Genomic DNA, 16,751 nt, shown 5'->3' on the forward strand with positions numbered 1-16,751 from the left:
GAGTCGAATGGCTTCAGTTTCACTTTATTCAAAAACATGCTGTATTATCATTTTTTCCTTAGAAATAGACAAACAGGTTTGAAAGGTAGGAGGTGTTGTTTGTTAATTAATACAATGTCAGCTTTCAAATCCAAATGCACAGCTGCAGATTGCGAGCTGCCCCCCCCCCCTTTTTCTTACACAGACGCTGACTGGATGACTGGGACAGATTGAAAAGCTGACACGGTGGCAAGAACACAAACACACTGATAGAAAGGTTTGGGCTTGTAAAATCTAGAAAACCAAACTGTGTCACATCCGCTTGCTTCTACAGCAGAATTATTACTTCCACACGGACATTGGCTGATACTGAAGGCAATAGAACAGGAAACTAGGAGCAACCTGTGGGTCATTGTGGTTGGATTTTGTTAATGGGAAACAGCTCTCCATGTGTGACTGAGTGATGTAAGTGGATTCCGTGTTCAGCGTTTAGACGGATTGTTTTTTCCCCAAAACCAAAGCGATATGTACGAAAAAAGCAGTTCATGTTTGTATTACTGCCATTTCTTTGCTTAACCCTGCTTTTATTTTGATATGGCCTCTAAACTGTCTGGCTTTAATGTCCAACTAATGCAGGTCATGTTTTAATCTCGGGTTTTTTTTTGTCATGAGCTGCAGTACGTTGTGTGTGAGGTGCTTTTTTAATTTTGGTAAAATAATGTTTGTGAATTTGTGGCTGCGCTGGTGAATTGCGCGGCCGTCTCGGCTGTTGGGTCCATATTTATGACACGGGGTTTTACGCGCTCCATGTTACAAAGAGAGGAAATGAAACTTCCCCGTGTCTCAGACGGCGTGCAGCATGTCGTCTGCTGCCCCGCTCCCTCACCTGCTCCACATTAGCCAATCCCCATTACCTGCAAGCCATCTAATTTTCGGGATGTAGTTTCCATCAAGTAGGATTAATAACACCCCACTGAGTGTTTGAATCTGCGTGTATGTTTGTGTGTGTGTGTGTCTAAGTGTCCCCCCCCTCCCGTCTTTAATAAGCACGTTGTAATTTATGGTTGCAGTTCATCGACGGACGTCTGGCCAAATTGAATGCAGGCCGCGGCTTTACCGACGTGTTTGAAGAGGAGATCACAGAGGGGGGCTTCTGTGGCAGTGAGTAGTGCTAGACCTGTCTGTCAATTAATCACATTATATTTGTTTCCCATATATCACCCTGCACACAAGCAGTTGTTAAGTAGAAGTCAACTGTAAGGTAAAACACTAACATCATTTTATAAGACTTCATCTATACATTTAATGAAATGTTATTTTTGATGTTACACTTCACCATTAAACACATTTTTTTTTATTTAAATCAACGTCTTATACATTTATAAAATAGCAGTATAATGCTGTTTAGTGTCCCTGTGTTGCCCCCGGTACCGGCCCAGGGAAACCTGGTTCATTATATTTCATTTTGCATTGTCACTTCAACCTTATGTCTTCATTGGAAGTGATACAAAGGTGAGACGTAAATCTGAAAGTCACCAGGGATGATTGACAAAATAATTAATATAGTTCTGGCAGCAGCGAGTGTTACAACACGTTGAGACACGTGTACAATCAGAAGCATCAGAAGTTGGAGTGTGAAACAAATCCCACTGGAATGCTCAGACAAATTAGACAGTTTTGATCGCTGCACCTTTGGTTTGAGTCGTATTTACAGTACACGACAAGAAAAGGAAATTTTATCCAGATGCTGCAGCTACAGTAAATACTTGTAATATTAGATTTATCAATCGTGATCCTGACCCAAACGCACGCTGTCAGTTGTAATTATGTTTAAACATATAAGAAAACACTGCTCCATTGTTTTGACTTTAAAAACAAAATAACATCCAGCAGCAAAGGTTTGATTCATTATTATTGAAAGTTTATTGGAAAGAGTTTTAAGAAAAGCGGGGCCAAAGGTGTGTTGTATTGCTGAGGATTGTCACAATAATATATATATAATCACACTGACAATTTAATGCTCAGTAACGTGTGACTGTATATTGTCATATACATTAGTTACGTTTGCTTTTCAATCTTCACGCTGTGGTGTTTAGCTTGTACTGATTATTTCCTGTCCCTTCAGGTAATTCCAGATCCTACCAGCAATGGATGCACACTGTAAAGGTAAGCAGAGGACGCCCTTGGTGAAGCCCAGACACTTCCGCGTCGTCTTTACGTTCATGTGGGAGCGTGATTGACGCAGCTCGGGGTTGCAGTCCTAGCGTCGGGGCTGGATGTAGAGACGCAGGCTGGTGTGTGAAGCGGCGCGTGCAGCAGGACAGCAGACGCAGACAGGGAGGAGACAGAAGTGATTTGACGTGACAAGACGTCCTCCGACATGACATGTTGATCTGGCAGCAAACACAGGCGTTCCTCCGCTGCACGGACGCCAGAACATAGATCTCCTCCGTCGTCGTCTTTTTCTCCTTTTCTTCCCTTTAACGCTCTCCTTTTATTGCCCTCCCTCTTTTCATCTCTGACACACACCCCCCCGTCTCGCTCTCCCCCTTTCTTACCGAGCATCTCTCTCTCTCCTCCCGCCGTCAGCTAAGGCTGAATTAGTTCTCTAGAGTGCTCTTCAAAGGTTTGTTAAAGTTCACATTTCCTGACTGACAGGGATCTATAAGAGAGGCCTTCACCTCTGCCCCTCTCCTCCTCTCCCTCCGCCGACTTCTGAAACGCTGTCTGCCATTTACTCTGTTTAGCCGTTTAGCCGACGCTTTGTACTTACACTAAAGACCAAACAGACGAAAAGAGTGAGACGACAAAAAGAGATGCAGCAACTTGGGAGGAGGCAGACAAGCTCGCAGATATTGGGTTCCACGGTGTCAGTCTGCAGGACTCAAAGTAGAAATCAATCATGCACAGTCCCTCGTATTGTTGTTTTAGGCTGCTTCTAAATAAAACCCTCACCAGTGCTATGAATCATGCCGTTTATCATAGCTCAGAGATATGATAACTTAGCCTGGTGTCACCACTCCACTGAAGTTGTATAACAATACATTCGAAGCCGCAGTGGGACTTGTGGTAGCGTTTGATATTGAAAATGAATCCGGTGTGACTCCTGCAGGGGCTGGAGGGTAAGATCCCACGCTGATAAGGCTACTGAACATAACAGCAGGCAAAACAAATTAGAATCCAACTAATGCTAAGACTCTGTCTACTGTTGTTTCGTACCTTCATAATGTAATTGATATAAAACAAAGTAAACAATCATTGCTCATCTTTTTTTATGTGATGTATATTCACTTTAGATGACAAAGTCCTTAAAAAATGTACTATTATGGGGTTTAATGTTTGTAAATTCCCTCATTCTCTGGCTGACAAGTAATTGTCTGTCTCATCGTAGAGAGGAGGAGCGCTGATCAACACCGCAGTGACAAAGGTACGTTCTCTGTCTGTTGAAATGCTCAGCAGACTGCTGTGTTCATCCTCAGGTCTCAGAAATCCACTGAAATAGAACTCAGGGTGACATTTTACAGGTTCTTAAGAGGAAATTAATCAGTGCGCTGGAATAAACGAGCATTAACTTAAAACATTGTCAGTGGCAGGTCGCAGTGGAGGAACTGCAGGCGTTGTTCACGCGTAGCTGGTGTTTGATGAGCGGCGCCGTGTCATTAGGTTCAGTACAATAGGTGGTCAGGGTGCCCTTTCATGTTATCACCTCCCGTTAGTGTGCGAAGCTCCCTCATCCAGCCTTTTGTCTCTGTGTTTTTGCCACTGAGATCAAAGCATTTCTTGATGTTACATGAAACCAGAGCAGAATGCTAATGCAACATGTTTTGATTAGTAATGTGTGTGAGTGTGTTGTTTTCCCACCTAGGCCAAGAGTCACGCCAGGAGAGGCATTCGGGACATTAAGGGCAGACTTAAAGCAAAGGTGAGGAGCACGGACCCGCGCAGGGTTCTAAAAGGATCTGTGCACACACACACACACACACACACACACACACACACACACACACACACACACACACACACACACACGTAGCCGCGACCGTGCTCTGAGGCACGCAGACAGACACGCGCCCCCATCATGGAAGCAGACAGGAAGGCCGCTTTACATGGAGCGTGTGATTCTGACGCAGCGGCCTTTAATAACTGTTGAAGCCTGCTTAGCACTTTGTTCAGGGCTGTACATTTTTAACCAACACCCCTCTGGCTATGGCCTGTCATGTCATCCGGGCCCCAGCCCCTCATTCTCTTTCATTGTCTGCATATTTCATCAGTGAGCCTGTGATTTCCTCAAAGCTAATGTAACGAGGTGTATGTTTCCATAAGCCTGATGGATTTGATAAGGCAATAGCAGTTTGATCTGTCAGTGGGAAGCTGAGCAGAGAGGGCACTGATGATGAACAAACGCAGCTCGCGGTGTATGCATAGCTCTGCATGCGCGCACAAACACACACAGGCAAACAGAGGTGCTGGGATCTATTTGATCTTGATTTCCTGTGCAGTCAGAAGACAAATGAATTCAGGTTCCTTACGATCACATCTAATCTGCGAAGCCTCTACAGTACATTGATTCCAGCTGCAGACCCTTATACGAAGCCCTCCGGCACAACCATTTTGAAATTAAACACATCAGGGGCAGCCTAATTATTACCTTGGTTGTTATTGTCACAGCCTGCTATGGAAATGTTTAAAGGACTGACTCTGCTCTAGTGTTCTGCGTTGTCTTTATTGTAAAAAAAATGTTTCTGAGAGACCAAGATTAGCAGTGTCATGTTTTCAGTACTGGAGACCCAAGCCCATTTTTCCCCTATTGAATGGGAGTGTACTGCCCTCCGTTCTAGTGGGTCTTTTTTTTTTTTTTACAGGTAATGAGTTTGTTCTAATATTCATCCTGTCAGGAGATTTACATACAAACAACACAATGTTTAAACTTGAACGGTGTCACGGAAAACCACGAGATTTGTTGCTTCAACTCTGAAATCTCTGCATGACTGATTTACTTTACTTAAAGGAGAAATGTTTTTACTGTCTTGTGGTTTGGTTAATTTACATAAATGCTAATTCTTCTTCTTACAAACCAGCTCATATATTATAGTTCAAATCATTTATAACACGATTCACCTATGGTTTTATATCTCAGGAAGAAGAAGAAGAGGGGATGATGGTCTGTGCCGGGTCTCCCACTAGCACCAAGAGCCTGTCTCCAAGGAGACTACAGAAGATAAGACGGGTATGACACACACACACACACACACACACACACACACACACACACACACACACACACACACACACACACACACACACACACACAGAGATGCACATCAGTAAACGACTTAACTACATCTACCCTGACTGATTGTACTCTTTGACTGACATGGGTGCAGTCTTCTGTCCACTTTTTGCTCTCTGGACTCTTTTCCCCCTTCTCTCCATCCTCACATCTTTCCTTTTCTCCCCTTTTATCTCCCACCTCTCCTCCTTCTCCCTTTCTCCCCCACACTCTCTTGTAACAGCACTTGGAAGTACAGTAGTTTGTCAGAGTGCCAACTGTAATGATAAGCATTTTTTCTTCCAACGCGCGCATGTTGTACATTCAGTATTTTCCTCTGAACTGCATGGACAGTAGAAGCAATTCATCTGCTGGTCAGCACTTCTTCTGAAGAATTTGCTTGTGCACCATAAGCGGATAGCACATTTTTTTCCTTTGTTGTGTGCAGAGCTGGCATAAGATGTACAAGTACATGCATCCTCACAAAATACACATTCATCAATAAATTTTCCAGCAGAGTTAGAGATTTATTGAACGCTCAGAGTGGAGCGTAAATAAACATGTTCTTTTTTTGCAGTATGAAGTTTCATGCGATTAAAACTGTGCATTTCTGTGCGTTATGAGACGGAGGCACGCAGCCTCGTATTCATACCTCTGAACCGCTGGCTGCAGATTTTCTGCCTTATATTGCTGAATGGAAAATGGCAAGTGGACTCCCAGTTATGTCTAAAACCAAAAAAGCATGTCTGCTTGCATACACTGACATTTTGGTCACAGTCATGTAAGAGTGTGATTAGGAGAGGTTGTGCTGTCTCTAATTAGCATTGTGTTTCCTGTGTGTGAGATGAGCCTGGTAAGTCGCGCCGAGGAAGGTGTGACGGCCGGGAAGAGGAGAGGAGCGGCAATTAGGGTTTTTTTTAAAGGCCTCCGCGGACACACACACACACACACGAAGGCGGGGCAACACACACAGATTAACATGGAGTTGATGTGTAGACACACAAACACATGCACACAGTTTGCAGGATGTACACATGCTCACACCAGTGTCCCTGCCACTGAGGCCTGTTCATTGGCACAATAACAGGTCCCTGAAGGCCACGGGAGGAGGGACACACAGCATCGTGTCCCACAGTGCTGCTTTTGTGTGCATTCAGATATTGTGTGTCAATGCTCTTTAAATTGTCTTCATAGCCAAGACATATTGGTGTATTGTCTCAAATCTGACGACACAAGACTGTTTTTTTTTTTTTTTTTGAAAGCTAAGACTGGAAATTGAGAACCCAAGAAAGCCTTGATAATTTATGGCCAGTCCGTGAGCAGCAGCCCCTGAAAGATTGAAACTCTTCAAAACATTTGTCAGGAAATTGTACTGGAAATTATAGATGATGTCAGTGTTTTGTTGTTTTTCGGAGCAGCTTGGTTCTCTTCCCTATTACACGAATTAAAGGACGTTAGTTAGAGACTTGAAATGGAGCAGAAAAAATGAGAAAAACAGAAAATATGTGCAGGAGTCAGTGTTTTTGTTTAGGAAATACCATTAGAAAATTATTTGGCAAGTCCATAATGAGCTAAAGCCTTTTGGGTTTCGCATGTTTTTTTATTTTTGCTGATGTTGCTCTACTTTATAGTGGCTATTTAATTACTTTCACCTGACTGCATGAAGCGTGCTTTATTTACATTTCAGTTCCAGTCGTTGTTCCTTCTCTTATCTGTCGGCATCAAACCTTTTTAGTCCCTTTTTTCCAAGATTGCTTCCTATGAAATCTTGATACTGCTCCTCTGCTCACACTTTTCTTGACCAGGTGTTCTTTGCACAGGAAATTGATCTCAGTGGGACTAACCTGGTTAAATAAAGGTTAAGTAAAATGGGAAACAAAACGCTCGGATTTATCCTCAATGCTCCTCTTCTCTTTATGCCCACACACAGAGCTCTGCTGCTCAGCCTGTCTTTATTTCTAACCACCCCTTAAATGAAAATATGTCCCATTGACTGTCTGTGGACAAACTGAGGCTCTGTATCCGTCTGTACAACCACACATTTAATTAGCAGAAATGCCAATAACAGTATTTGCATATTTCTAAAATATAGGGCAAACAACTCAGACCCACACATCGTTTACAATAAATGCATTCTACTTTTCCTAACAAGTGACACGTCATTACCTGATGCATTCTCATCAATAATCACATGCAGCAAACAGCACTAAATCTGTCCTTGAAATGAAACAAATGATCTTGGAGAAGCTCCTTTAATTAATCACAGCAAAATAATCCGATTTATGAAATTCCTATTCCATTTGATCAGCCAGCACATGCACCAAAGTGAGAGTTCTTCTGTCGCATGCGTGCGTGTTTCAGCCGTCTTTGGCAGTGTGGGTGATTTGCGGCGTTTGGTGAGCTTGTTGATTAAGAATGTAGGAGTTCTCCTTTCGTTTGACAAAAACAAGACTGAATTGGACCGCTGACTTCTCGTCTGATACAACAAACAACAGCCATTGTTCTGGCTCCTGTATGGTCTTGTGGGTGAGTGCCACATCTGTTTTGAGAGTCTGTATTTATGATTTTTGTGTATTTGGTGTGTGTGCATGCTTTACTGGATGTGGAGCTGTAGCTGCGTCTGTGCATCGGCCCGTTTGCAGCACGCGTGTATACAAATGTGCATACATTTAGCACTTCGCCTCGGGTTGGAGGGAGCAGAATGACAGCTGTTGAGAGGAAAGGGGGGACTGGAGGTTGGGACAGTGTTATGGACAATGACAGCCAGCAGGCTCAGCCCCAGGCTCTGGACTTCACCTGGTGAGACGAGGACAGGCGCCAGCTCAGAAAGCAGCACGCGGCTCGTCGTGGAGCGGCGGACGAGAGCGAGCACAGATGTAAAACACAGGAACAAAGTCGCGTGGATACTTTGGAGTGTGTGTGATGCATGGAGGAATATTTTGGAATGGGAGAACGCTCGTGTGGTCATGGCCGGTGGACACACGTGTGCTCTGGTTGTGTTGTTTCCACACGTCTGTGTGCTCGCAAATTCATAATGATAATAATTTTATTATTTTATTATTTTACTGTTAAACACCTCAAATATTGCTCAAAATCCACAGATATTGTTTATACATATAGAGAGAGTATGTGATTAAAATTGTTATCATGTGATCAGTATGTAGAGCAGTACTTCTGTTATTCTTTAAAGGCACCAGCACTTGTAGAGGCTGCAGATTATGGATGTTGATGATTTTTAATTCAACGTGGTCGATATGCTCATAATAGTCCTTGTCAGATTAACGCTTTCAGACAGTTAGTTGCATCACAACCAGCTTGTCGGGACACTGGCTCGGTCCGGAGCGCCGCGCCGGTGCCCTTACATGCTTATTTGTCCGTGTTTGTAGTCTCCACTTGGCTCAGTCTCTCGCCACTTCAGAGGCCCAGCGGCTTCCTGGCTGAAACCAAAGTGCCATCTGCTGGCGGCCTCCCAGTACTGCAGCGCATCCACTCCCAGGAAGACACCTGGTGATTTTACTGGATGACTTTAGTTTAGACAGAATGAGCAAAATGCATTTCCTTCTTTTATATGGCTCCTGTTTTGAGCAGAAAGGAAGTGGGCTTTCAGCAACAGCCAGTTGGGCAGACGAGCAGTGGATCTCTCCTCAAACGCGGTCTTTTTTCCCCCCTTTCGAGCGAGCAGCTCCTAAACAGGCAGACGCAGACTTGGCCGTACTTCTGCGAAGCCGCCGCCTCTCCCCCTAGGTTTGTTTGCATTTTCCTGGCATCACTTTACATACACTGCCAAACTGTGAGATCAGTGCCCGCTCAGAAACACCATATGAAATGTATAACGTAAGGCTGGCTATTAAAGCGTGCGAGCGTTTGGCCCTGTCACAGAGAGTCACAGTTGTTCTGCATAAGCGGTCACGCGGGGGACCGAGAGAGAGGAGGAGAAAGTTTCTCTTCACATGTCGCTACTAAAATGGATCTTTAGGAATATTTCCCATAATAAAAAGCAAAATGACATGTCATTTGTTTTATTAATGACTTTTTTCAAGGCTCCTTAGGTGGATTCTGGTTCTTGTTTACAAACTTAAACTGCACTGACTGTATGTATAAGGCTTGAACTGGGGAGAATCACACACATCAGCGTATGATACACATGATAAAATAATGGCACAAATGGAATAAATCAATAGGACGGCACTTTGCAAGTTGTCAGTGGCTTTTTCTTGATTTCCAAAACACACAACGTTTCCCAAATCCCGGATCAAGCTAGTTTTACAGAAATACCCTGACCATTTTTATTATTACCATGACTCCTGTTCGTCTGCTGTCGCTCCTCCTGGCGGTTTTGTTCTCTGCTTTCTGTACAGTCTTACTCGGTGGCAGAGAGGAAGGAAGTGAGTCAGACAGGTAGAAACGGTGACATCTGTCACTGGCAGCAGAGTGATGGAGGGAGAAAATGGGAGACAGGGAGAGAGGACAGCGTTTCCATTTTCACCTTTCAGCTCGCCATTAGCCGACAGCGAGGAGCTAATGAAGGAGCAGTATGATAATCTGTTGTCCTGCTATTTCATGTTCCTCACTGTCCTGTCAGGCCTGGGGAGCTATGGGATGGCAGTAGAGCTGTCACAGCTATAACATGGGAACTGTTTGCAGTGTAGCTCATTGTGAATGTCAAAATTTGAAGAGTGTCTATATTCTTATTTTTGTTTTTGTTATTTTTTTTTTTTTTACATTGACACACTGTACATTTGATTTTAGAGCTCAAACTTAACTCCTGTCTCTGGTTTCGACAGCTCTGGAGGAAAGGTAATATTATGTTCAAATAACGGACAAAATCCCACTTTGCATCTCGCTTCACCGGTGAAATGAACGCAGCGCGTCAGGAAAAGCAGGATAGAAACCTCCTGCGCCAAATTTAGCGCTTCTGTCATAAAATGCTTTGTGGTTCTAAGCAGTTTAATCCTAAGTGCCGCTCCAGAGGGTCACAGTGAAGAGAGAGAATGACAAATTGATAAAGCCGTGAAGTGAGGTTCCATCCATTTACTGCTCCCTATGGAACTTCCTCCTGGGCAGACGGCACCAAGGCTGTAACAGAGATCAGAGGGCCTGGCTCCGTGACCTGCGTCTGCCTGTGTTTGGCTTCACCTTGCTTTAATAAACACCTAGACGCAGAGAGGCCCCACAGCCCCCAACAACAGCCCTGCTGCACAAATTAAGCCGAAATAAATGCACACACCACGAGCATAAGGCGCATGAGCGTGCAGTGTTTGCGTCTGAGCGTTTTGGGCCAACGCCAGCCCTGCTTAAGTGTCTCACAGGTGCATCTCCACTGTGCCGGCTCGCTTTGGCTGGCTGGCAAGTCAGCCTGGCCCCAGATTTACAGCCCTGACACAGGAATCCATTAAAGGCTGTTTAGGGATCCCAGGCCTGAGCCCCTCTGAAATCTTTTTCATTATAGCTCCAAGCTACCAAGGAAGGGGAGCGGCTTGGCCAATCAGCAGTGCCACCACATGTGTTCGTGTTTAGCCTGATGGCTGAGAGGCTTAAGTGGCTACTGCACACATCTCCTCCGCTGACTTTTATGGAGAAAATGGAACTTTAACTCTTTGTGTTTTTTTGTAATAGGGCGCGTATGTGATTGAGTGTGATAGTGTGTGTGCGCGCGCGCGCGCGCGTGTGTGTCTTCGCTGGCCGAACACAGGCTCTAAATGAGGCCAAGCCAGCCACACGTTACATTCCGCCTGTCTGGCTGGCACTGTGTCGGCTAATCAAGACCGGTCCCATTCGGTTCACAGCTCCAGTGCTGACCCCCCCCCAACCCGCCCCCATGCCCATCATTCTTTGACTCTTTGAGGAATCTTTCATCACCTCTCAACATTTCCTTTTCTCATTCATTTCCTCCCTCGCTCCCTCTTTTGTTCTTGTCGTCTTTCTGTTTTTTTTGGCCTTTCATCATAAATGTTTCCTACTGGTGTTCACCTTCTCGTGTGATATTTACGCTACCAAAACCTCAGCGCGAGCACACAAACAGCACTGTCTTGACTTCTTAAACACACCCCCAGCGCTCGGCTCACTTTTAGGGTTGTGAAGAACCTTTATCTCAGAGTTGGGCTTTGATAATGTGGCTAATGTGAGTTTACAGAGAAACACGCTGAGACAAAACGAGGTGGAGTGAAGCAAGTGGAAAATAATAGAGAAAACACTGCAGTGCAACCTGACGTTGAGGCACGCGGCTTGTTAACGGCGCTAGCATGTAAATGTAAAAAAAAAACAAACTCCTGCACTGAGACCGAGGGACAATTCCAGTTGCGGAGGTGAGGAGCAATATGTAACAAGGTAGACGGACAAAATGCAAAGTGTGCAAATTAGAAAGTGAAAGATAGTGTTAACATAAGCAAACATGCACACGCAGTGAGGGAGGAACATGTGCGATGTAGTGGAAAGCATGTTAATAAGTGGCCTGGGGCAGATTCGGGCTCCCAGGGGGAGAGTCCTGCCCTGCTCTGTAAAGCTTCTGTCTCTTCTTTAACCCGCCTATTAAACACGGTACACAGGTGGCTTATTAAACCCACTGTGTCAGACGACTGCAGCGCGCATCATTCAGCGCACAGCGGTGACAAATACGCTTAAATGCGCGGCCGCTCTACGGCTAATGGTGAACGCGGTCAGCGTTTAAGTGGCTTGTAGTTCACAAATGATGCCGAGTTGTATAAATCACTGTAAGAATCTTAAAGATTTTTGCCCCTAGACTCAAATTTGACAAATTTAGTCGCAGCCCGTAGGATCCAGAGTGATTAAGCCGAGCGAGTGGTCCTGTCACTGCAAAACAACACCTCTAAGTGTGTGTGTGTGTGTGTGTGTGATTGTCGAGCCGTGTTATTCTTTCTGTCTAACTGCATCCACTTGCTGGCTTGTTCTCATTAACAGCATAACTTTGGCAAGCCTCCCGTGAGCATGGGCCCTCGAGACCTTGGCTGTGGGCTCGACGAGGACGACCTGGACAGTGCAAGCAAGTGTGTACTTCTTTCTGCAATCTGTTGCCTTGCAGCATTTTGTCACCGGAGCCCTTTCATGTTGTTTAAATTACGTATGTCAACATATGAGAAGCTCAGCGGGGCGAGCTGGCTCGTTCCTTTTAATAATAAAAAGTTTATAGCCCACTGGAAAAACGCTCCTCCAACAGAGCCAGTCTTGCTTTACTCATGATCACACTGCCCCCAAGTGGCCGTGTGGCCACAAGCACGCGTTGACGGAGCGTCTCCTCCCCTTCCAACTCAGGGTGTCCTCGGAGGACAGCGGCGACGTGCCCTCCTACACCGAGGACAGCGACGACTCCTACTCTCTGGACCTCGACCTCGACTCGTGCAGCTCCGGCCACATGAACCTGCTGGAGGAGATCCTCGACTCTCTGAACACCACGTCAGTGGAGCACGGCAAGCTGAGCACGGCCAAGAGCCTGGACTTCTTCAGGTCCCTGGATGATCTGGACTACAAGGCTCCGGTACCTTCACACAGCATGTAGCCAGGGTTTACATTTAAAAAGTGCAGAATCCTGTTATGTGATGACCTCCAGGTCAGTACATAAATGTATTGTTTACTGGGATTTCCCTTCTCTTCATTCCCAGACCAAGCCAGCGCCTTTCATTGATTCTAAACCCACAGAGGAGATTTACTGCAGCGGAGGTGGGGATCATGGGGGCTGGAACATGGGTCAGGACGACAGCGCGGTCTACGGGAAACACCTTCCACCATCTCCGAGGAGACAACCCAACAAGAGCAGCCTGAAGGTGTCAAAGAACCCCACAGCAGCTGCTTCTGTGCCGGTCATCACCACCACGCCCCCAGTCCAGGACTTGGACACCTGCAGGTCCTCGTCACGGCCTCGTCGATCCAACTCGGACCAGGCCGCTCGCTCTCTGCCTTCAGCACGGCAGCCAGACTCTCGCTTGTCCTACTCACCGGTACCCGCCCCCCAACAACAAGCAATGCCACCGTCGCCCATTCTCTGTCACACCTACAGTTCTCCCGCACCCGTTTCTCAACTAGACTACTTCGATGAACCGGCCGGCCGCTACCGGACCATCTCAGACCCTCAGGCCAGCACCGAGCCTCCTCAGACCCAGAGCCAAACTGGCTCCATCAGCGTTCTGAGGAGGAAGGTGCTCTCCAAGGAGACGGTGCGGTCCTACCAGGAGAAAGCCCTGCAGGCGCATGCGAGCAGGGGCAAACACGAGAGCGACGGGAGCCCTCTGAGGAGCAAGAAGCCGGCCATGCAGGTCCCATGGGAGAAGGACGTGTCCGAGGACGGGCTCGGCTCGTGTCTGGGTCAGGGTAATAGCTCAGGGACTGTGCTGCAGGATCAAGGCCTCCTGGAGGAGATTGAGTCCATGTGTTTCCTGGGCTCAGTCGCCAACACCAGCCTGCAGCCGTCGCAGGTTCACTGCAACAACAGCCACCACCAGGTCCAGGGCAAAGCCACAGACGAGTCCTAGGGGACGAGGAGGACTCGCTGTCTGTAAAAGGCCATGGATCCACTGACATCAGTCTTAGAGCCTCAGAGGAAACCACTGGGTCAAAGGTTTTTAATCCACCTCCTCACATGCTGACACCCCTGTTTCATAGGATAAATCTGCCGTGGCAGCATTACTGGCTCCACCTTTCAATAGCACAGCTTGTAGGTTTTGAGTGCTGCTGTATCAGGCTAAAATAATTTAACTCCTTCCAAGAAAATACAAATCTATAAAATCTGAATCAGAAGGTTTCTACAGCGTATTTCAGGAGTTTAGAAATAATTCAGTTTGTACTTGTATATTAAGATATACTACTTTTATTCCTCCTTGGTACTAGAATCAGTCCAGTCCAGTCTGGCCTTTGAAACTAATGAAACACTGTGTAATATGACGTTTTTATTACCATGCCTTAAATAGACATGTGATTTGTTTTTGATACTCTGGTGTCTTAAGCTTTAGATGCCATGACAGGTACTTTGTAATCCTCGTAGTGTCACAGTTAATAGTATTCTCACAGCACCTGTACTGTGTTTCTCTGGATCGGTACAATAGTTTATGTACAGGACGTGCTTTAAGCTTCCGATTTAATTAGCTGCATTCCAGATAACGAGAGGTGCATGTAGAAACTTTCTCAGGACATTTCCTTCGCTCTGAAGAGATGCAAATCATAGTCCAAACCTTGAAGGAACGATTTGGAAAAGGCCAGTGTTCGTGTTCCATCTATTCCCACTCTCCTCCCCGTTCTGTCTCCTGGTTTTCTGCCTTTTATGACTTTCACTCTCAACCTTAAAAACCCGCGGCCAGTTGCTGCAGAGCTTGTGATGTTTGAAGTCAATGTGAAAAACAATCTCTTCAAACACGTTGGACCGTGAGGCTGGAAATGCTTCGTGAAAACACCAAAACCTTCCTGCTTTCGCACGTAACCCAACCTGGCTGTGCCTCTCCAGCCCTTTGTTCCTGCACATCATGTAAAGTCCTCTTTTACTCCTGAATACTCAGCTCTAAATTGCACTTCCAGGGATTTTTCGACCCGGGCTTCACTTATTCCTTACTGTGGGTTTTGGTGTTTTCATGGGATTTTTCTTCATATGTGTCAGTCTTTATATAGTTTGGTGTTTCTCTCACTTGAGTAAATGCGATCACTGTCCTTCCAGGTTTGAGTCACACACTGTAACACAAGGCAGTGGTTGTTGATTGTACTGTAATGAAGCAATATGGTTCTCCTCAGAGAATGGCTGTAATGTGCACAGAGCCTGAAGTATCTCCATAGCAGACTCTCCTGTGAAGAGAGTGGCCGCGTCCAGCGTTTGTGGCTTCCCATCATTCTCTGCGTGGCCACAAACCCAGAGAGGAGAAGAAAGCTTTTTTTATTTTCATGCGCTTATGTTGGGATCATTACATTTATGGTTCGTTGTTCTAGTGATTTATGCCAGACGCCAGTCGGTGTGGCACTTTAATAGCAGCTATTTCTCCACTTTTTGAGTGCTGCTCTGCGTTAACAGTTTGCTCATAAAGTCTTTGGCTTGCTTCTAAAAGCCCAGGAATCAGGCCTAGGGAAAAAAACTGACTCCAAAACAATCTCTCCATTGGCCTTATCCACTGCAAATATGCTAAAACGTTACTATGCAAGTATTGAATAAAATGAAAAAGGTCAGTTTTTCTAACTTCAGTGCAAAATTCGACTTGACAAATAGTCATTTCCAGAGGGAGGAAACCTCGTGGCCCTGAGTAAATAAATATGAGCCTGTCCAGGTTTCTGAGCTGTGCTGTGTCTGTGGGTGTTAATGATGGAGGGGGCGCGTGCCTTATGTAGTCGAGTGACAGCCAGTATAGCAAGGTACAGTATTATGAGGTGGACTATGCAATGTTTAAAGTGACATATTTAGATACTTGTTTGACACGGAACCCACCTGGACCCGAGGGTCAGACCTCCGTTCACCAATGTTTCTGTAGCTGCTTTATTTTTTAAAGCGAGAGTCTTCAAGTTCTCTGGGTTCTCACTTACTGTAGGTACTGTTTGGTGACTAGATCTGTAGCGTGTGCTCCTTTTGTTCAGCTTTTTGCTCATGGAGTTGTTTTTCTGGTTGATTTCATAATGATGATAATTATTTTCAACTGAAAAGATGTATTTTTGCTGGCTTGAGTATATTTTACATGGATAATATATAATTGATGTTTTTGAAGAAGACACCTAATATTTGAATGTTTTAGATTTTATTTTTGGAGGAAAAAAATGTGGAGGCAATATTAACTTAAAATTAAATGTTGATCGTAGTCGTCGATGACGCCTTCTAGATGCCACGAGCGACTCACGCTTGGTTCTGTTCTACGTGATGCTCACTGTATCTGCATGCCCGTACCAGTATGTGTTGTACGATATGGCTTCATTCCGATTTTCAGATCGGATCCAGTCTCTTGATATTTAATTATTTTAATATTTTGCATTTACATGGAATGGAAAACGACTCATGGCCTTGCATTGGGTGTTGTGGAGTTGAATGTCATCAGCCACTGTTTGGTTTGTGAGTCCTGAAACTGACTGAGCAGAGGACACTTGAACACTTGATGGAAGACGCTGTACGACGTTGAATTTCAGGGAATTGTGTTTCATTGCAGGCCTGTGATACTCAGTATTCTGCTACAGTCAAAGTGTTGTTAGTCGAAATGAAAATGCAGGTTTTGAGATGGACCATAGTAGTCGCCGCCTTCACCAAACCACCCAGTATCGCAGACGTTTTCACTGTGGTGACGAATGCGTCGAACATCACAGCGAACGTGTCCGTCACTCTCTCGTTTGGATGTCGTGATGATGATTCTGTGCAAACTTGCATGTTCCTGAAAACAACTGTCAAACAGCTGAGGTCAATCTAATGCTATTGATGAGAATGGTACAGCTGCACATAATGTATGCACTGTGAGCTAAAAATAAATTATATTGTTTCATGCTGAGGCAGGTCTGGACTCTTTCTCATAGACATAAATACTGGATGAACCTACTGTGG

At 45.3% G+C, this 16,751-nt stretch overlaps 1 protein-coding gene across 2 annotated transcripts in view; it reads left to right on the forward strand.

The window, feature by feature from the left end:
- The window catches only part of dennd1b (DENN/MADD domain containing 1B), an 89,687-nt gene extending 72,989 nt beyond the window's left edge, over positions 1–16,698 (forward strand). For both annotated transcript variants that reach the window (XM_029145521.3, XM_029145522.3), the window contains 8 exons: positions 1,050–1,140; positions 2,105–2,145; positions 3,371–3,406; positions 3,845–3,901; positions 5,117–5,206; positions 12,167–12,252; positions 12,518–12,740; positions 12,865–16,698. In XM_029145521.3, the coding sequence (XP_029001354.1) occupies positions 1,050–1,140; positions 2,105–2,145; positions 3,371–3,406; positions 3,845–3,901; positions 5,117–5,206; positions 12,167–12,252; positions 12,518–12,740; positions 12,865–13,731 (1,491 nt within the window). In that variant the 3' untranslated portion in view covers positions 13,732–16,698. The remainder of the gene's footprint in view (positions 1–1,049; positions 1,141–2,104; positions 2,146–3,370; positions 3,407–3,844; positions 3,902–5,116; positions 5,207–12,166; positions 12,253–12,517; positions 12,741–12,864) is intronic.
- The last annotated feature ends 53 nt before the right edge of the window (positions 16,699–16,751 follow it).

The sequence above is a fragment of the Betta splendens genome, chromosome 4 (genome assembly GCF_900634795.4).
Source record: "Betta splendens chromosome 4, fBetSpl5.4, whole genome shotgun sequence".
In the NCBI taxonomy this organism is placed as follows: domain Eukaryota; kingdom Metazoa; phylum Chordata; class Actinopteri; order Anabantiformes; family Osphronemidae; genus Betta; species Betta splendens.